The 22198-nt window shown below is 36.6% G+C and overlaps 1 protein-coding gene across 2 annotated transcripts in view; it reads left to right on the top strand.

Annotated features, from left to right (window-relative positions):
• LOC134672381 (synaptotagmin-15-like) overlaps window positions 1–22198 on the top strand; it is a 92322-nt gene that overhangs the window by 30356 nt on the left and 39768 nt on the right. For both annotated transcript variants that reach the window (XM_063530242.1, XM_063530241.1), the window contains exons 4-8: window positions 1377–1539; window positions 4532–4671; window positions 15400–15488; window positions 17258–17382; window positions 18043–18136. In XM_063530242.1, coding sequence (XP_063386312.1) covers window positions 1377–1539; window positions 4532–4671; window positions 15400–15488; window positions 17258–17382; window positions 18043–18136 — 611 coding nt within the window. The remainder of the gene's footprint in view (window positions 1–1376; window positions 1540–4531; window positions 4672–15399; window positions 15489–17257; window positions 17383–18042; window positions 18137–22198) is intronic.

Genomic DNA, 22198 nt, shown 5'->3' with positions numbered 1-22198 from the left:
TTATGCCGCGACTAGGTATGTACTTTCTGAATGAAACCTCTTATGCATACTTACTTAGAGAAACTTAAGTGTTTGCATATATTTTGAGATTGGAACGTCTTATGTTAATTAAATGTGTACATATTCAATGTTGCTCAGTACATATCTAAAGTTTGAGCTGTTTTGAGGCAAGGTAGGCTTAGGCATAAGTATTCGATTTTACTTTCTTGTGTAAAATTTAGTAAAGTCGCTGATTAAATTTACAATGTAGCCCAGACAGTGAAATTAAAATTATGTAAATAGAAATATCTATGCGATTTTTAGGGTTCCGTACCCAAAGGGTAAAACGGGACCCTATTACTAAGACTTCGCTGTCCGTCCGTCCGTCTGTCACCAGGCTGTATCTCACGAACCATGATAGCTAGACAGTTGAAATTTTCACAGATGATGTATTTCTGTTGCCGCTATAACAACAAATACTAAAACCAGAATAAAACAAAGATTTAGGTGGGGCTCCCATACAGCAAACGTGATTTTTGACCAAAGTTAAGCAACGTCGGGCGTGGTCAGTACTTGGATGGGTGACCGTTTTCTTTTTGCATTTTTTCCGTTTTTTTTTTGCTTTATGGTACGGAACCCTTCGTGCGCGAGTCCGACTCGCACTTGCCCGGTTTTTCTGTATCACACCCACATGTGGCATAAGGGATGCGTCCCAGTGGACTCATAGCTAGCGTAATAATTCGCCCTAAGCGTGACACAATAATGTTAAAAGCATAAGTACTTTGTGTGGGTTCTAATTTTAAGAATTCATTTTACTTAGATAAGTACATGAAATCAACTTATAACTTACACACTAGAGAAAATTTTTCTTTGCAAATATTGTTGTTTAGCATTAAGTAAAGAAATAAACGAGCAACTATAGTCAATGTTTGAAAAATAGTTCGTTAAGTTTATTCTTTATAGTTTTGCATGCAAGTTGAATATTGATTTTTATTTGTTAATGATACGAGTATATAAGTAAGGCAGTTAGTTAATTATGACAACTGTATATTATGTGTATACATATATATACGGGGTAAGTGTTTACTAATTAGGCCATACGTACCAAATTTAGTTGACTACATATAACTACAAGAAAGTAAGTAGGTAGGTATCAGTATCAGTGGCGGCGCGTCTATAAAAGTCGATTCCCACCGGCTTGCCTGTTTTTGGACGTTTGAGTAGAGTTGTAAAGGAAATATGTACTTAGTAAGCCAAATTAGCCCCGGTTTGATTATGAATATGTTTGACGCACCGCCACTGGTAGGTATGTAGGTAAGATCACCTACTTCAAACAAAATAGTTACCCCTAATAAACGGGCATATTGTCTAGTTACTAAACTAGTGTTTTTCTGCAGAAGCGGCCCTTGTTGCGTTGGGAGGCGCGAGCGCAGCTTTAGTGCTACTGCTGATAATGGCGGGCGTCTTCGTGGCGCGCAGACGCAAGAACAGTCCCTCGCCGACGCCGTCGCCGCCGATCCTGGTCTACCCGCCGCATAACATCGCCGGACCATGCTACATGTATGTATACACAATACATAATATATGTGTCGGCGGCCGATCGTGAAATTCCTAGGCATATCGTGAAACGTGAAAATCTTTGACTCATTCCCTGAGTCGACGGAGCCCCGCATTTCTGGGCAGTTTGCCCTTCGGGTATCTGAAGCAACCTAACGAACCGACCCTACCTATATATTGGTTTAATGTGACTATCGTCAAAACATTACAGAGGAACATTACGATATGCCTGATCCTACGATCGGCCGCCGACGTATGCATCACGTTAATTGATACTGTTTATAATGGCGAATTGAGCAACAACTGAGCAAACTTGTTGGTCGCGCCGTTTCCATCGATATCGTGATCTAACCGTCGCATATCATCGCCGGTTTTAAAATACCTACAACGAATAGTACAGTATTGGGTCTGTACCTACTTCTTTTACACTTTACCGCAGTGAACATTGACGACATTGTCCATGCCGCTACCGCTGCACAAATAATTTCATATTTTCCATAATATATAAGCTGAGCCTAGTGTAAGCGACATATGTATTATGATTATGACAATAGGTAGTACAATAGTCATACGCGACTACGCCGCCGTGGCAGCCAACCTATAAAATAAGTTTTTGGCAAAAATTACATTTTTGGTACAAGCTTTTATCACCGACTGTACTTTTCTTTCCACAGGCAACTAACACTCATCGAGACAATTCTAAAAACCCCAAACACAATTAGGTTTCGTTGTTTTATCACAGAGTTCCTGGCTACCTCCGATCTCTATCATCAGATTAGGTCGATGACACCATAATATTGCATTGTCACCCGACTTACGTATTGTATACAAAATTTCAGCTCAATCGGAAACCGGGAACTGGATCAAATTTAACTTGCAAGATTTGATTACACACAGATAGACAACGGTCAGGTGAAACTAAATAAAAGCTTGTAAAAAGGTAACTGCATCAAAATATATGTTGGTATCGCAGTCACGCACGTCACGTAGGCACACACCCACGGTCGATGAATCAGTTTTTACGTGTTCGGGACGTATTTGATGCTCAGCGCATCGTTCAAGTACAAACGCGAATTTATCCCTACAAGAGATCTCTTCCAGAAAACTTCAAAATACAAGTATTTAATATGTATGATGATGCGCATATTACTCGCACTGTATGCCAAAAACCAAACATTACTTATCGACCTTTTTGTGACATAACGTATTGGAGCTTATGCATGTGTACATTGTGTACGTACAGATGAGTTATATTAGTAAATTAGTACTTTGACAGGTAAACGGAGAAACGGACCAACGGACCTCTATTTCACGGTCGAAGAATTCTAGTCGCAATACTTCGTTAACTTTATAACGATCAAAGTTTTAACTGAGAAATAATTTTGCAGTAGACTGCTTTACAGTTCTTTGAAATAAAACAGTGTTCATTGCGTGAAATAATGCAACAAAGAATATTTGTGCATTTCATTTAGGTATACAAGAAGCTAACATGCGATGTTATTTATTACTTTAATTAATGTTTGCCTACTGCTTGTAATATAATACGCAGGGTGGTTTTACAATTAATGATTGTGGTTAAACGTATATAAATTCAGAGCGAAAGTTTGTTATTTTGGGTGTTAGACAATGGCAATATAAATTATTGCAAAGCAGTGAAAAATTATTAGTTTATAATATATTATAAATAAAAATTATAAAAGTTAAATAGGCTTTTTATTTCGCCCTAATGTAGCATATACAATGCAATGTCAACATTATTTGTAGATACGTATTTAACATATAAAACAAAGACTGTGATAATGACTAAACGTAAATTAATTGTAACCATATCTGGAGACTTCACTATTCAGTCTCCGTAGCAACAGTTTTGAACCCGCAGTGTCGAAAAAGATATAATTAAATTGTTTACCCTATTACAATGGCATAGAGTATAAAACTGTATATTTCACGTCGACAGCTTTACCCGAAGGCTATTTGTGAAAACAAACATTTGATTGGACGGTCTTCACGGCTATATTACTTCCACAAAGTGACGTCTTCGGATAGGAAAAACAAATCTCTTAAGACCTATTTGAAAAGCGAAGCACCAATTGTACTCACCGCAGTAATGAAGTAAGCAAACGGAAGGACGAACGTGCTTGCTAGTTCGATCCAAGACACTATCTTTAGGTACGAGTATTGTGCCTTCTGGCATCTTGCTTAATAAATAATATCTGAAAAATGCACGTTATCCCAGATACATATAAGCCTAGCTAGATCGATGTTTCGCCCCCGGAAACCCCCATATGTATAGCAAATTCCATCGAAATCGTTAGAGCCCTTTCTGAGATCGCCTAAATATATATATATGTACAATAATTGCTCGTTTAAAGGTATAATAATATAACTTAATAAATATAACTAATATAAATGTTCTGCTCTTACAATGAACAGAACGTTATATAGGTACTTATCTGCGCTCATCATTTATATATCTTCAAGAAGTGTCGTTTATATGTCTTTAAGACTAGGTATCTACAAACCTTTTATACAAGTAAAGGACGGGTCTAAGTGCGCCTGAACAGAAGGCCCAGTCTACAATAAAAATAAAAGGCGAATGGGATGGGTTCTATAGACTGTCGGGTCACCAGTCTCATCTCAATTAAGCTTAATTTTATTGAGGTTCCAGATCGCTTTAGAAACAGAAAACATTCGGGTAAACCAAGGCATCAGTTAACATACGTGATTGCACTGTGTATGTGATAAGCATTTCATTACGATTGGCTTTGTTCCTTTGTTTTCGCTTAGCAGTGAGAGTAGGAACAAAGTAATAACAGAAATTATTTTGTTATTTATAGACCACATTTACTATCCGAGTAAGATGTTAAATCAACAAAACAGAATACAAACAATGGTACTGCGGCTATTTAAATTTAATCTCGAATGGTCACGTTGAGGCGACACACAATATAAACTTTAATTTAGCGACAATTTCAATAGAAAATTTGTTGAACAGGACCAAAGAAGTGAACTTCTCGCTGCCTACGCTGCGTTCGTCGTCGCTCGGCGAGCTACGTGACGTCATCTCCGTGAGCAGCCTGGGCAGCGAGGTCCTTTGCCCGCCCATGCCCTCGCAAATACGGTCCAATTCATTCAGTAAGTATCTAGTTTTCAATAGGACTAAAGAATATTCTCGTTCCATTCGCCGACGCTCGGTGATCTGCATAACGTCGTACCTGCAAAGTGACATTGAGTATTTCCCTCGCCTAATCCCTCGCAGTTATGGTCCCATTCGTGCAGTAAGTACTTTGCGTGATGTGTAAGCGTAATTTCTAAGTTCATAGTTGAATACTCCTTATTTATTGAAACATAAGTAAGTAAGTATCACTACAACCAGAAAAATACAACCTACGAGAGACGGCCAACTATTAATGCAGCTAATTTAAATTAAAAAATATATACACATAAATATATGTTATAATTCTGAATATCATTCATGGGATAGTACAACAAACACTTTTCGAAACGTGTTAAAGCGACTTAGATAACTAAAGCCCCCTACTTTAACTGATTATATTACCTTGTTTTAGATGATAAATAAGATATTACATTTAGCAAAAGTAGAGGATGCAACTGGAATAAATACAGCAATTGAATAGATTGTACTCTCGATTCTGAAATATATATATTCAGATTTATAGTTATTTTACTGTATAAATTCATTTTAATTTTCAAATATCTATCACAAAAAGGACTATAAACGCAGTAGACGCACAAAATTTTAAAACGCCTATGGTAATGTACTCACGTCTTGAACGGATATCGCGGTCATCGACTTGCGACCTTCAAGAAATTGCAATGAAGTAAGTAGATAAACTTAAATCGATTCCCAAACTAGTTACTCAGACAAACAACCTTATAATTAATAAACAACTAATCGGCTTGAGAGCGAACCCCGTATACTACACCGTACGAACTTTACCTACATTACATACGAGTATCATAATTTATGTTATCAAGATCATAATTTCATAATAGGGTCCATGTGATCTTTAAATTAAACTTCCTGTAAATGCCACAAGTTGGCCTAAATAATCTAGTTCACTTTCACTGACGTATTCTGCCTTCCACCGCACTGCGATTTTATAAAAGGTTTCACAATGAAATTTGCATAAGTAACATAATGTATTATACTGGTTTGAAACATTTCCAGCTAAAATATGTGCTTCAGTAGGCAAGTACCTATTTCATTCAGGCTTTTGTAAGGTTTGTGTTCAATAAATTCTGAGTAACTGGCATGAAGGCGGCGAGGTTCAAGTGTTATGTGAGATGGAATGGATGTGGGTGGAAAAAACTTTGGTTTGGTAGTCCGTAACCGACTATTGAAACTACTTACCAACCGCCTCAATTAAAGGGTAAACTATTAAAAGTTTAACAAATTATCTTACCCGTCTGACAAAAGCCGTAAAAGCATCAGAGTTACAACATATACCTACGTATCTTACATTATTTCGCTCTAGCACATTAAATAGCTGACCGACCGTTTGGCGCCGATCTAAGCTAAGCACTCTAATACTAATTGAATATAAGGCTGAACCACAGTACGCAATGTTGAGCCGCGCTGAACTGCGTAGGACGTACTCATGAAATTATCATTATAGTGTGAATAGAAAGCAATTCACTTTGATCTTATGAGAGCTATATTAACAGAGAGATGTATGCCAACTGTAGTACCTAATCTATAGCGTACTGAAATAGGATATCTCTCTAAAAGCATAATTTTCATAACTCATAGGAGCCAAAGACAGCCATTAATGGTGTGACAAAATATTTGGATTTATTTTGTTAGGATAGTGCTACTTGTGTAAGTTTAGATAGACAGTGAAAATATAATTATATTATGGCGAGAAAATACCGTTTTTGACGGTATGACTTTGAGGTATGAATTAATATAATCTATCCCATGAGAGATACAAGTACCGAAGCATGCAATAGGTACTTACACAAACTAGTTGCATTAAATGTTTCATTTACAAAGTGCAAAGCAAAGCTGCGAGCAACTTTGCTTCGTTAAATATTTTTAAATTTCTTTTATTTTAGAACGCTTAGCCTCGTTAGTATGCACTAGCTAACTAAAGACATTATGGTTAATTTACATACTTAATTTAACAAACAAACGTTTCAAAAACTTTAACTCGTCTACAAATTTTCAAAGTCGGTTCAAAATGTAACTATGTCATCCGCATTATAAAACTAATCAATTGACACTCTACATCAGGCAACAATTGAGGGAAAAGGAAGGTCGAAAATGTATTGGTATATAGAAACATCTTTACAAAGGCTTTGTAAAGAAAGTTCATTTAACATTTTATGTCTATTTTGATCCATTGCTTACTATGACGTCAATGAATTTGAAAAGAAGAAAAAAAACTTTTTTCCTCCACTTGGTATCTGATTCAGATACCTACCTGGTCAAGCCACATTTAATTTCCTTAATGAAGCATAATTCAAGAATAAATCATATATAACCAGAGATCGTAGGTATACCGGTATTATTTTCATACAAATTAATCGACCGATATTTAATTTCGGTATCATTGTATTTTTGTAGTTTTTTAATCTAATAGAACTTTAAATATAAATTTACCGGGTTATATTGTAACGAAGTGATCTTATTGCTGTATAAAATGAAACTGATGCAAAAACACTACTTTTAAAGATGTTTTTATTTGTTTATTCCAAAGCGAATTTTTTTCTTTTTGTTTCAAATTAGACTAATCCAAACAAACCGGGGACATTTCAGGATTAATGATCCGTTATGCGGAGACCAGGGTCGACTGCAATCATTAGGGGAGTTCGTGGCTCACTCCTGACATTGGGATACTTCACTGTCAGTAACAATTTAGGTTGGCCATGTCTGGCCGTCTTAACAACATTAACAATTGGTTAATAAAATAAGGGAATTACACAGTTGATTCGTTTTTTTTATTAGTCTCTTAGGTCAGATGGTACTAGTGCCCACGCCAATTCTTGGGATGAGTTACCAAGCTGATGCCACGCTATAGGAAGAATGATGACGAGTTTCTTAACTGATTCATGAAGGCTTAATCAATCATCAAATAAATATAAAAAAAATCCATCTAAACTTAATCATCAAATCGTAAAAAACTTTATTAATTTAAAATTATACAGAGTCATAATACCAAAAAAATCATGAGATCTTTAATTGTATGTAACTTCTAAATATATTTTGGTTATTATATTAAAAAATGTATTTCACAGAACCAAAAGAGTGCAAAGCACCTAGTAAACTATGAAAGGGAACACCACAATTCCTTTGAGAATTTGTTATCAAACCGCACCCTTTTACATATAGCTTTCGTGTTATTTCATTTAACCACATGGCAATTAGGTACTTGTACACGCAACTAGATCCTAAACCTTAGACTTCAGGTTTCAGTGTTAGCTTAGAGTTAAGTGCCATTTAATGTAAATTTTATACCTGATAGTTTGTGCCGTGCGAGACACATTTTAGAAAAAGGGATATATTGTCGAGATGGTCTGAAACCTAAAACTACTACTACTTCTTTTAACCTAGAGATTACCCATCATCATTATCTTAGCATTATTATATAGGTTTGGATGAAGGTTTCAGTATACTATAGTTATTTTTATGTAAAAGTTACTTATTTAATTTAAGCCATACATCTTGTGCGGATATTTCATGCAGACCATAAACTAATCTGAATAAACTGATCTGGTTTTGCACTGTCTGCCGTTTTAATTATCTATAAGATTAAACATGCAAATCATCAAGAAATACGATGAAATTGATAAAGTATCCGTACTTCAGTAATATTAGGAATCTGATCTAATTTATTCCTCGACAAAGTAAATAATTTCAAATTGTATTGACACAAGATTTCACCTAGTCGAGAGTTTCGTGATATTCGTGTTTGCTCTTAACCCTTTACCGCATGGATTTTTTATTCTCCCCCAATTAAATATATGTAATAAAACATTATAAATGTAACATAAAAAAAATTGTGAAAAAAATCTAAATTCGCCCCGATTAAAAATAATAGTAAATAACAATTTGTTCCAAATTTGGAACTTTATGTATTAATGGCTACGCGGAACCCGATTATTAAACTGGTCAAATTTGGAACTGTATGCAATATATGTACTTAAGGAAATGTACGCTCAAAAAATCACTCGCAAGCTTTTGATAACTGTAGCTACCAGCTGTCACCGGTTATCTATAGATAAAATAATGATAATCTGTAGTTCAAATGTAAACAATAAGTAGGAAACTTGAGCTTAATTTGATTTAAGTAAATAAATAGTAGGCACGAAATTTTCCTAATACGTATTTTTTTATGTATGTACGAACATAGTATATTACAATTTCGATGGAATATATTTTGCATAGGGTAGTTTTAAAATAAAATTAAGAACTAGCTTGCCTTAGTGCATAAGGTTCCGTATTTGACAAAGTGATAAAAAAATCACTAATGCATAATGTTCCATATTAGTCCAATCCTTTTAGCTTGTAACGCATAGTGTTCCATTTCAGGAACAAACTTTCACGACATCATACATAGTAATTTAAATATTTTACCTTACATGTTTTACCATAAAATCTCGCGGCATATCTTTTTCTAATAGTCAACGCTGGAAATTTATTTATTGCACTAAATACAACAACGAAAAGCTAATTACAAAGTAGTCAATCACACTTGCAAGTAAAATTGCCGGACGTTGGTGGAAATGATATCGTCATATGGACCACAAACTAGTTAGAAACTGTATCGAGTACAGAACACGTTCAGTAGTATGCATAGTTTCTACTTCTTACAAGTTCGGTAAAACAGATGACGCTTATATTAATCCACAAGGATAATAGCATTACGTTCCAAATTAGAACCCATATGCGGTAAAGGGTTAAATGTGTCTACGACGGCGACGCGTCGACGCGCGACGGTAGGCGTTCCTCTTTGGTTTACTTTACCCCTTAAGGTGACAATCCATTTCCAACGACAGCTGCACTACTGTTCATTTTACTGTGGAAATTGACAATGACAGCGACGCGTTCAGTACCGGTAATGCAGCTGCGGTTAGAAATGGAATGTTACCATTAAATAACGTTGCGTCTCATATAGTTAAACTGTAAAAATTACGTGCCTAGTCTATAGTCGATAACCAAAAAGATTTTTGGCTTGATTGGTTGCATTGCATTTTACGTTATAAACTGTTTATGCGTGCGAATAAGTTCTACTAATTTTATAATTAATAAGACACTTAAAATGAGCTTGAATTTAAGAGGGAAGAATGTCAACATTTTTTTTATTGCAAATAACCTATAAAACCTAGAAACCTTAACCTTAACCTTCAACCTTATGTTGAAGAGAATGACATCAAATCAAGTGATTTGTTAAGATTTAGTTACTGGAAACCGTTTTATCACAAAATGGAAATTTCATTTCATCCTAAAGTACGTCATAAAGTAGCTATAATATAATAATATAATTTCACATTCATTTTATAAATCGCTTACATTCACATAAATTTGCAGAGTTCCAGAATAAGAAATACAGAGATTCCCTTAAATTTTTTTATATATTAATTTCGACGCTTGAGATAAAATGAGATTAAAGCAAAAAGTACAAAAATGCAAAAGAATATTGGGGATTTCTTTTTAGATAGGTATCCAAAGGTTTATTAATAATTCGAACCACAGCATTATGAAATTTATGAAAGAAATTTCGTCAATGGAAATATGGAGACTTTTTTGTCACACTGTAGGTAAATACTTAAACATATTTGAAGGATAAAATTTCTTTCAAAGGAAATATTTATTTTAATTAGTGGCGGAGGCGCAATACAAATTATGAAAATTGTTTTCATCTGCTATAAAGGCCGGTTTTAAGTTTCTGTAATTAAGTCTTGTAACCGGGGATGGTCAAAGGGGTCCTGTGATTTACACAAAATAGCTAAGAAAGGATCACTCACTGAAAATTATTATCGTAAGGTCGCGTGCGTTGCATCTCGACAGGCAAACGGAATCGGGCCATCATGGCACACGCGAAGTGATTGAGTGATTGGTTGAGTGAATGTGATCAATGGTGAGTGTATAAGGGGGTTCACAGACGTGTGTATGAGGGTGTGTCTACACGTCTGTGCGAGGACTAAGGGCCGTGCTACAGTCTGTCTTTTGTCTTTTTAATTTGTATGTTATTCCAAAATAGGCGTAACACTGCGAGATATTTTATAACTTATTTAAGTACTCTCATCGAAAATCTGAAACTTCAAGGCATTGCTTCGAAAATTAAAAAAAAAATTAGAGTCCTAGATCCTTGATCTAGGATAAACCGTGGCGCCCTCCCTGGGACAGACACAGGCTTTAGATAACAACAATCACTGACTACATATCTACTTTGAACACTCATGGAGTCCTCTCCATTGTCCCTACATTGAATACTTTCTCGCCCTGTAGAAATAAGATTTATAAGGGGTTTTTCAAACATGTATGGAACGAAATTGTTAGGGACTGGCCCAATCACATTGGGTACTGTCGCTTGGGATTATTCAAATCTACTAGGGCAATTTGGGAATTCAAAAGATTTAATACTTATACGGACCAGACACTATTTACGATGTAGCGTGTAGAGATTACTAAATTTAGAAATTAGATTGGATAAAATTTGTAATGGAATAAAAATGACAATATTATCAGAATGCCATTCTTTCTGAATGTGTATGGTGCACAATAAATAATTTTACAATAGAAATGTTTACAAAAAAGCATACGTTGAACAATAATGTGATTAAATTGTAGAGTGAGCGAGCGTACCTGTGAAGCTTTTGATCCCACTTCAATAAAAGCAATGTGATATGAAAATAGGTCGACACCTACATGTATTTGCTTTTAAATAGATTAGTGTACTGAAGGGGTTCTTTTGTGTTTACTTTATTATACTAGTAGTACGTAAGGTGATTTTAACAGTAGTCTGCTGTAATTGTTATCGATATAATATACCTCAAAAGTTTTTTTTTGCCATTAAGAATTAAACTTCTGTAAAATAAAGTCAACTTGGACGTCTTAATACACTGAACTGTAAAATAATTATTATTATACAAACAAATTTACCAGATCACACTCTACGAAACTTTTGGAACTTTTGTTTAATTTATAGAGGGTTTCATATTATATAGGTACCCTACGCGTAATAAACTCACGACTTTTGCGTTGCGACAAACCGTCTGCATGACGCACCTAATAATACGGAGCCCCATGAGGCCCTTCGCAGTTCGCACCTTTAGTGAAAATTATTTGTCTTCGACATTAAATAAAGTTACTCTTGATTAGATTATAAAGTAAATATAAGTATGACGCTTTTATATGCCTATTTATATAATGAGTAAGCTTATCAAATTGTAAATATTTTTTGAATATGACGATGTACATACAATTAATACAAATAAAATATATTCTATTCTATTTTATTTTAAGAGTCGAATAGATACCAAAAAAAAACAAAGTCACTTCATCCCTGAAGCATAATTGATTGCCCATTATATTCTCATTTTATTGTCAATACTTACATTACACACAAAGCAGTTCTGCTACTGTACCAACAACAGAGGGATATGTCGAATCTGACAACAATGGCTTTGTCTGAATTTCATTGCTAAAGGCTGTAATAATTGATGAACAGACCTTCGGTCTTTTCCAAAAACCAAATGGGTCGCTTGTTTTAAAGAAAACCAAACGTAGGTATTTTTGTAGAAAATAAGGAATAAAATACCTTTAGGTATTTCATTACAACCTGAAACCACGGTAATACATACATATAACAAAGGTATGTTGTTACGGTATTATGTTAAATCGTCAAAGATCCAAAGGTCGTGGCTGTACCTATATTACATTTTAAACAATAGCGCTCAGATTACTGTTTCACGTCAGTGTCCTGTCCTGTCATTTGAAAGTAATAAGCTTTATTATTTAAACAGCGGAAGGTATTGTTCCACCGTTAATATTAGTATCATGGGCATTATTTTCTTTAACTAAGGTCTATTCCGTTAAAATGTGCCGTCTTGTACTAACAGGTTCAATTTATAAATCGCCCTTCTGTACCTAACTAACCATCATGATCATTTAAAAATGAAAACGTCACAAACAATAAAATACTAAATCAATATCTTGCTATTTATCAATTTAAATTTTCAAGCTGCATAGGTAACTACCTTAGGTACATATTTTTATTTCATGGTGCTTATCGACATTTTCGAGATGGAATACTTCCCCAGCTTTCCAATGCACCACTCATCCCTATGAGCGTCGCGCGCTCTGAAACAACTACTTGAATTTGCTCTTCGAGCGCCTACAATAATATTACATACTATCAAAACTTATATATTTTGCATCCGCTGTTCTTTCACATATGACAAGCACTAGAATTTTCTATTTCAATCTAAATATTCAGATGCAGACGTACTCAACTATTGGAACAAGTAAAAGTGGAATATGTTCAGATATGTACATACAGTAAAGCAAATTTTGAGGATTGTAAGTCAAAGGTTGATGCCGGTCTTAGGTGGGTCTTCTGTTTTATTAAAGTTTATTCAGCCCTGTCTGTCGTTGATCGTCATCTAGTCCTTTCATTTATTTGACATGGAATAGCTACAGGTAGCGCTACAACTCGGATAATTGGCTTTAACCGAGCCCGGCGGCATTGTTTGCTCTGTGTGGACGGAACAAGTTTAATACATTTCGATTATTGTTTGGTCCGTAACAAGATCCGTTTTAAAATTCATCGACTTCGAGACATGATTGATATTTTTCAGTGACCTCTCATCATCATCATTATTATGATAAAATAAGGGTAACAGCTGGGAACTACAGTTGCCGAAAGCATGTGAGTGGTTATTAGTATTGAAATTTCAATTTCAATTTCCATCACACGTGGCTCAATCAGTTAAGTGTAGTGGGTGAGGACCTCGAATGTAACAAGTAGGTATCATAATGAAATTATCCGGGAATAAATTAAAAAAAAGTTTTTCTAAATATATTATGTGACAATTTCCAGTTTTGTGGTTGTGTAAATTTAAGTCCGCCATTTGTACAATTTTACATATATCGTGCAATTAAGTTTAAATAAATAAATGCTGAAGGCCTGAAACATTTACTGGCCAGTTTCATTACGAGACGGAACTTAAAGATGTATGCCAACGAGGTCTATAATTTCGGCATTATTACAATTAAATCGAGGAAATGAACTTTTTACATTACTGCACACTCTATTATTATTCGGTCCGACATTGGCGGTTTGCACTAGGCTAGTTATTAAAACAAACTGATTCCATAAGTGTTTTAAACTTTCGCGTTTTGAATACATATTAACTCACATTATAGACGGGTCTAACGCGAATTATATTCAATTACCTTTATTTACCGACGTTTCGACACAGGTTTCACTGGTCGTGGTCGCGGCTGACTGATTGTCCCAGCAAAATGTCAAAACAGAGATTTGTGCATCTACCCGACGAAAAGTGTATGGAAAAGTTTGGGGTAGACATCACATTTTCAAACCACCCACCACACATAATGTTAATTATTGTCAATAGTCCGACACGCAACACTCACAATATCCACGCACCCGTCCGAAGATAGATCCTTTGGCTTTAGCTTCTGTATCACTGGTTCCTAAGTTGGCGATAAGTTGAAACCATCCTCCCTATTAAAATTCCTGGGGTGTTTCTTGATTTCAATTGCTTCTCGCACAACTCGAGGATAATAATGGCGTTCAGTGGAGACAACTTTTGGTCTATGCAACTCAATCCAGTGATTTGTGCCAGATGTAAGAAGATGTTCGGCGATTGCGGATTTGTGTAATTGGCGATTTTTAACTGCCGCTATGTGCTCTTTCACCCTCTCTTGCACGCTCCGTTTAGTTTGAGCAGTACTTAAGAAATTCTCCATCAAGACTGTATACAAGCCGTTATTCAAAGTAGCAGATCTGTTGCGCAGTCCAAAAGATGTCATTCCGTACCAAAATCCGGGCGTATACAAAATAGACTGTAGCTGCGGAAGTGTGTACATTGGACAAACTAAACGGAGCGTGCAAGAGAGGGTGAAAGAGCACATAGCGGCAGTTAAAAATCGCCAATTACACAAATCCGCAATCGCCGAACATCTTCTTACATCTGGCACAAATCACTGGATTGAGTTGCATAGACCAAAAGTTGTCTCCACTGAACGCCATTATTATCCTCGAGTTGTGCGAGAAGCAATTGAAATCAAGAAACACCCCAGGAATTTTAATAGGGAGGATGGTTTCAACTTATCGCCAACTTGGGAACCAGTGATACAGAAGCTAAAGCCAAAGGATCTATCTTCGGACGGGTGCGTGGATATTGTGAGTGTTGCGTGTCGGACTATTGACAATAATTAACATTATGTGTGGTGGGTGGTTTGAAAATGTGATGTCTACCCTAAACTTTTCCATACACTTTTCGTCGGGTAGATGCACAAATCTCTGTTTTGACATTTTGCTGGGACAATCAGTCAGCCGCGACCACGACCAGTGAAACCTATGTCGAAACGTCGGTAAATAAAGGTAATTGAATATAATTCGCGTTAGACCCGTCTATAATGTGAGTTAATATCCATAAGTGTTGTTAAGTAGCAGGTATAGGGATTTCCACTTACGGTACACGTGGTTTTCTTGGGTACGGTGATACAAGGTTTCAAGGTTATAAATTTGTAATAATATTATCTTTTTGCTGAATTATTCCGTCTTATCAATCTAGCTTACCCAAAGAAAAAAAAACTCCAGTTTCTTTACCTAATTTGGTATGAACTCTTGTTATAATTTGTTTTAGCAAACACGGCCGACCTCGGAGTGCTGGACCCGTCTCTCTACAAATCGGATTGCCTCGACGAAGACCTACTCTGGCCAGAGGGCCACGTGGTAATTCATTTATTCCTTTATATACCTAGCCATTCACTTAATTCATGAAAATTGGATCAAGTAAGTAACTATAATTTTATTGGACAGAAGTGCTACTGATGTCATTCCTATTAATTTTGTTCTATATCAATAATTTATTAAATAATGAGGAATAATTTCATAGATTTATAGATATTTCGTAATACGAGTAGGCCGACTGTGTTTATATGTTAGTTATATGTTAGTATGATTAGTCACTCTTAGGGATACCCTTAGAGTAATACTTTTCAACGTGTAATTCTAAAGCAAATTATAAAATGTAACCAGAGAAGGTATACTAATGGACTAATGTGGAATTGTGGACGGTATAATTAGGTACACTAATGGGCTAATTCCACTGGCTGACTGATAGACAATGCATTTCACTATTTTTACTACCATATATTGTGCAATAATAAATAAATAAATAAACCCTCGTACAGTCAGCTGCAAAGAAAAGGCCCCCCCTACGTAGAAGTTTGTATGCAAAGGTGGTAATTGTAAGCTAATAATATTACTGACTGTACATATTTGTTAACAACGGTAGACGGTATATATTATAACTGTTTGCGCTTTATTGTTCAAACAACTGACTGCCGTATTCGAACTTCAAGATATTCACAAGAGTCGACACGTACTGGATCCACTCTAGATGCGTTATAGTTTAGATATCAACTAGTTCTCTTTTGCAGCGCAATTCGGGCAACCAATGACCAACGTTAGATAGAGTAAGATATCTATTAGATGTGAATTGGATCTCTAAGTCATATCCTGTGGAAATCGTTCAGGAGTATCTCCAGAATCCCGCAAATGTCAAATTTGACAGGTTAGATCTTAAACATATCGTTATCGTATATTGGTGATGTCTATAAGATATCTAATAGATGTCTATTTCAAAATCCGAATCGGGCCCTGAGTCCCTATCAAACGTTTGTTTTACGAATATTTAAAAGAACGAAGAATTTCATTGTCATGCCGCCTCTGTAATAGAGAAAACGTTAAAATATTAAAAAGCCTTAATTGTCCATATCACATTTTTGTAATCGCAAAACATAATGTTTCCACAGTCATGCGTTATAAAAGTTGCGTGCCTTATGAATATTTATACGTAATGCCAACATGACGGTTTTTATTGTTTCCTCTACGACTTTCATGTAGATAAAGGGCTCTAACAACTTTTTGTTTCAACGTCACAAGGGCAGAGTAACGTTTACTAAATAATTCAGCGCGCCTTTGCAGAGCTCTGCGTTTTTTATTCAAACAAATCTTTCCGTTGACTACGTACTAAATATAGCATTTCAGAGGTTATTGTTTAGTAAATGGCCTGTCAAAAGCAGATTGAACGTGATGCGTAGGAGTAACTCGTAAAATAAAATAAACCCTTCGGCGAATCCCGCTTTTCTAAATTGATCTATATCTCATTCAATTATTGCAAGAGTGAAAGAGATGAGATGGCTTATACAGCCACGAGAGACGTTGTTCCTCGCTTACAGACGCTGCATAAATCATCTGTCAAGATGCTAAAGGCCTGAATGATGAAAGAGATGAAAACTGACAAACTATCAAAATACGGTAATAGCCCTGTAAAAAAATTGAGTTCCACACTCCACTTGCACTCGATTTACAACCAAGCGCAAATTGTGTGCTGACAATATTTTTATGACGCCATTTTTGGACGAGCTGTGTCAATAATTTGGTGGCATGAGTGATGTTCCTAGTCACGTGATGACCTTTCGTTTTAATTTCCCTAGGGGCGCGTGTGGTTCACACTGAAGTACGAATCCACCACAGAGAGACTTCAGGTGCACATTTTGAAGGTGAAACATCTGCCATCTCGTACCCCTGCTCTTGCCAATGCCTGCGATCCGTATGTAAAGTAAGTATCATTTTGGTAAGTGGGGCATTCCACGAGACTGTCGCTTACATAACGCTTTTGCCTTGTATGGCAGCTACCTCAATAAAATACGTGAATCTCGAGAATATACTGCCAATTTGTTAGCCAAGTCATGAAATATTACCTGACCCAATATCGCTTACTCAGCATTTTCCAGAAGTATTAGAAGAATTGCGTTATGTAAGCGACAGTCGCGTGGAATGCCCCTAGTGCTCTAAGTAAAACGTCAGAATACGCGATTATATGTGACGTTCCACGAGTAAAGGTACCTTATGGCGGTTGGCGCTTACGCTATTATTAACGCCGTTCCAATATTATTCCGGCGCTTTGCGACGTAAGCGCCAGCCGCCATAAGGTACCTTTTGCAGTGAAATGTCACAATTTTGCTGTGTAAGAGGTCGTTCACACTGCAACATGTATGATAATTTTATTGCACGCAGACTACATAGTTTCAAGAAAAAATTGCGCTTAAAGGCTAAAGCATTAAAATGTTCTATTATCATACGAGTAATATTACTATTATTAGGTAATGTCTATATTTTAAAATCACTTCATACTCTTTCACATTCAATATACCGATAATTTGATAGAATACGTACATCTATATGCAATGAAATAGTACTAAAATATTGTTGTTTATAGGATCCAACTGATGCCAGACGAGAGAAGAGTTCTTCAAACCAAGCAAAAGAAGAAATCCTGCAACCCAATGTTTGACGAGACTTTTGTCTACCAGGTGAGTTATTAAATTTAGTTCCGCTTTTTGGTGAAAAATACATACACACAGACTTGCAGGTTAGGATATATATATAGCTAACCATAGGATATATGTATTGAAAATGTTCTCGTTTGCACAAAAAACTGTGTAGCAATAGGTAAGTGTATACTTTTTTTAAGCTTTTTTTTCATTACTCATTACTTTAAGCCATCCAACTTTCTACTGTACATCAAGATGAGTAAAAATATTTTCTATGTTAGAAAATGGCGACTGAGTTTACATAGAAAAGCGGTCACGTGACTTCCGCCCGATTCAAACTTACCTACGTCAAATATTACGTCTAGATACAATTTCCATATCGTACCTAGACGAAAGACGTAATATTTAACGTATCTTAAAGTCCGAATCGGGTAGTTTATCCCCTTTCGTTTTTAAATCCTCAGTGCTGAGCTATAACCGCGAAAATCTAAATTCGCAAATTGCGGGGATTTTTCTCTGTCACTCTAATTACGCCTTCGTTGGAGTAAAAGAGAAAGATCCCCGCAATTTGCGAATTTCGGTTTTCGCGGTAGCCGCTCTGTCTTGTGGTGCTTATGTGATACAAAGTAAGACACGTGCGTGTTTATTACCAAAGTATAAAACTAGCCAGTAAGACTATTCGTCATCTACTTTGTAGCTCGGATTATTTTGTATTCTGTTTGTTTCGGAATTACAAACTTTCCACACGCGTTAATGTATAGCTAATATGTACTGGTATAATTAATCATACTAGGTACATATAAATTTACTTGTTGACCGAACTAGAATTAGGTACACAAACTATTCATGTATTTTGCATTGTTGCCTTTATATTTGTTCATATCTGACCAGTAAGTATCATTTCAAATTCAACCATGCAAACTTAATCGTAATATACAGGGTGTTTGGTACATCGCTTGCCAAATTAAAACGGCTGATAGGTTGAGTCATTTGCTATCTTCACAGGCCTAGAAATTTTAAATTTTGCACACGATTTTTTTTTTCAGCTCTATGCCAGTTTTTCGTAAATTTCAAATTTTTACTTGCGCAGTAGTAAAAAAAAAACCAATTTTTTTTTCTAGGCATGAGTAGATAGCAAATGACTCAACCTATCTGCAGTTTTAATTTGGCAATAGAGATGGGCGGCGGGTAAATACCCGGGGTAGATATCGGGTATTTATCGGGTATTTACCCAATCTACCCGGTATTTACCTTTTCTACCCAAATGAGTGGGTATAAATAAAAGTTGGAAACGGAGTAGTAAATTGAATGGAGATATTGCAAATAACAGTTTTTTTGATACTCATGTAGTTATATAAAACGTATAATATTTGTATTGACTAAGAAAATTGACAAATGCTTAATATCTTAAACATACGTTCTACAATACGTGTGTTTGTCACTCTACTCCTCCTAAACGGCTGGAACGATAACGATAAAATTTTGTGTGTATATTTCAATGGGTTCCTGAAGGGTTGGGAAAAACAATTAAACCCGGTAGGTGGCGCTGCTATCGGTATATAGCCAAATTCGATTTACTGAAACCGATTTGGGTGAAATTTTGTGTATATGACTATTATATATGTATATTTCAACGGGTATCTGGATGGTTTGAAAAACTATTGGACCCGGTAGGTGGCGTTGCTGTCGGTATATCACCTAATATTAAATTACTGACTGAAACCGATTTGGATGAAATTTTGTGTATATATTTCAACCGGTACCTGGATTGTTTGAAAACACTATTGGCTATATATATACCGATAGCAGTGCCACCTACTGGGTCATATTGTGTTTTCATCATCATCAGCCTACTCTCGTCCACTGCTAGACATAGGCCTCTCCTATTGCACGCCATTGAGCACGATTTGCGGCAACTTTGATCCAGCTCTTGCCAGCCGCCTTGCGAAGGTCATCGCTCCATCTAGTCTGAGGGCGTCCTACTCTACGTTTGCCGATGCGCGGTCTCCACTCGAGAACTCGTCTACCCCAACGGTTATCGGTTCTACGGCTAATATGACCGGCCCACTGCCACTTCAGCTTGCTAATCCGGTGGGCTATGTCGACGACTTTAGTTCTCTGACGGATGACTTCATTTCGAATACGATCCCTCAGAGAGATTCTGAGCATAGCCCTTTCCATTGCTCGCTGAGCGACTTTGAATTTATGGACTGACCCTACCGTGAGTGTCCACGTTTCGACTCCGTATGTCATCACGGGTAGGACGCACTGATTGAAGACTTTTGTCTTCAGACTCTGTGGGATTGACGACGTGAAGACTCGACGCAGCTTCCCATATGCTGCCCAGCCCAGCTGTATCCTTCTATTCGACTCTTTCTCGAAGTTGTTCCTTCCTAACTGCAGTATTTGCCCGAGGTAGACGTATTCCTGAACAACCTCGAGAACAGCCCCTTGTACTGAAATAGGTCCCGGAGCAACACATTTGTTGAACATAACTTTTGTTTTGTCCAAATTCATCCGGAGACCTATGCGTTGAGAAGAATCAGCTAGAATGCGTTGCGAATGCTCTAAATCCTGCAACGTCTCAGCCATGGTGACGATGTCGTCCGCAAATCGCAAGTGTGAGATGTATTCGCCATTAATGTTAATACCATGTTCCTTCCAGTCGAGCGTTTTAAACATATCCTCCAATGCATTTGTGAACAATTTGGGGGAAATCACATCCCCTTGTCTCACACCACGATGCATGGGGATAGGCTTAGTCTGCTGGTTTTGGACTTGGACGGCCATGGTAGCTGCGTTGTACAGACATCTCAACACTTGGATATATCACCAGTCGACTTGGCATCGCTGCAGGGAATCCAGAACAGCCCAGACTTCAATGGAGTCAAAGGCTTTCTCATAGTCCACAAATGCTAAGCACAGGGGCCGATTATACTCTTCAGTCTTCTGTATAATCTGCCGCACTATGAAGATGTGGTCTATGGTGCCGTATCCTCCTTGAAATCCGGCCTGCTCCGGTGGCTGAAATTCGCCGAGTCTTCGTGCAAGGCGGTTCGTGATGACCCTCGAAAACAGCTTGTAGATGTGGCTTAGGAGCGAAATGGGTCGGTAGTTCTACAATAGGGCCTTATTTGCCTTTTTGAAGAACAGCACGACTACACTCCTACTCCACACCTCTGGAGTTCTCCCATCGAAAAGAACGGCGTTAAAGATGTTCTGGAGCTCCTTCAGTGCAGGTTTACCTCCCGCTTTCAGAAGCTCGTAACGCCGCCCTCGCCTGGGGCTCTTCCATTTTTAAGCTGCCTGAGGAGCATCTCGATTTCGTCAGTGCTGATTTCTGGCATGTTTTCGGTAAAGTGGCGGATTAATGTGGCTCTCGAATCCTCATTTTCGGGATCTGGTTGAGATCAAACAATTTAGATACACACAAAATTTCATCCAAACTGGTTATAGTAAATCAAATTTGGCCATATACCTAACGAAAAAATTACTGTATTAAACGATAAATAAAATAAAATGTAGAAATATCAAAACCAAAATATGACAACAATAAAAAAATAATAGGTATAAAAAAAAATTCACGAAAAAAAATTAATTGTGTACAAAAAAGTTGTGAGATTGTGATTTGTATACTTTATTTTAACTTATTTTCATATTTATACGATAATAATATTGATATATCTTAGTTATATAATAATGAATTTCTTCAATTATACGAACAAATTTTAAATACCCAACAATTTGGGTAGATACGGGTAAATATCGGGTAGATTGGGTAGTTTTGGGTATTTTCCCGGTATTTACCCGCTGGCGCCCATCTCTATTTGGCAAACGATGTACCAAACACCCTGTATTTGAAACAAGGTATCTAGTAATTACAATATAAAGTCTAATTAAACGCCTGTTGGTCGTTCCTTTTAATAATCGTTACAACGTGGCTGATACACACGGTCGGCTTAATATGCTGTAATTAACACCGTTACTGCCACTTGCTTCTCGCCAGGTTGACCTGTTTTTTTACAGTGCAAAAGCTGACAATTATGTAGGTGTAAAATCATCATCATCGTTGAAATTAATGAATGATCGAATAATCCAGAC

The sequence above is a fragment of the Cydia fagiglandana genome, chromosome 17 (assembly GCF_963556715.1).
Source record: "Cydia fagiglandana chromosome 17, ilCydFagi1.1, whole genome shotgun sequence".
Taxonomy (NCBI): domain Eukaryota; kingdom Metazoa; phylum Arthropoda; class Insecta; order Lepidoptera; family Tortricidae; genus Cydia; species Cydia fagiglandana.
This window is presented reverse-complemented; position numbering and strand designations above follow the sequence as displayed.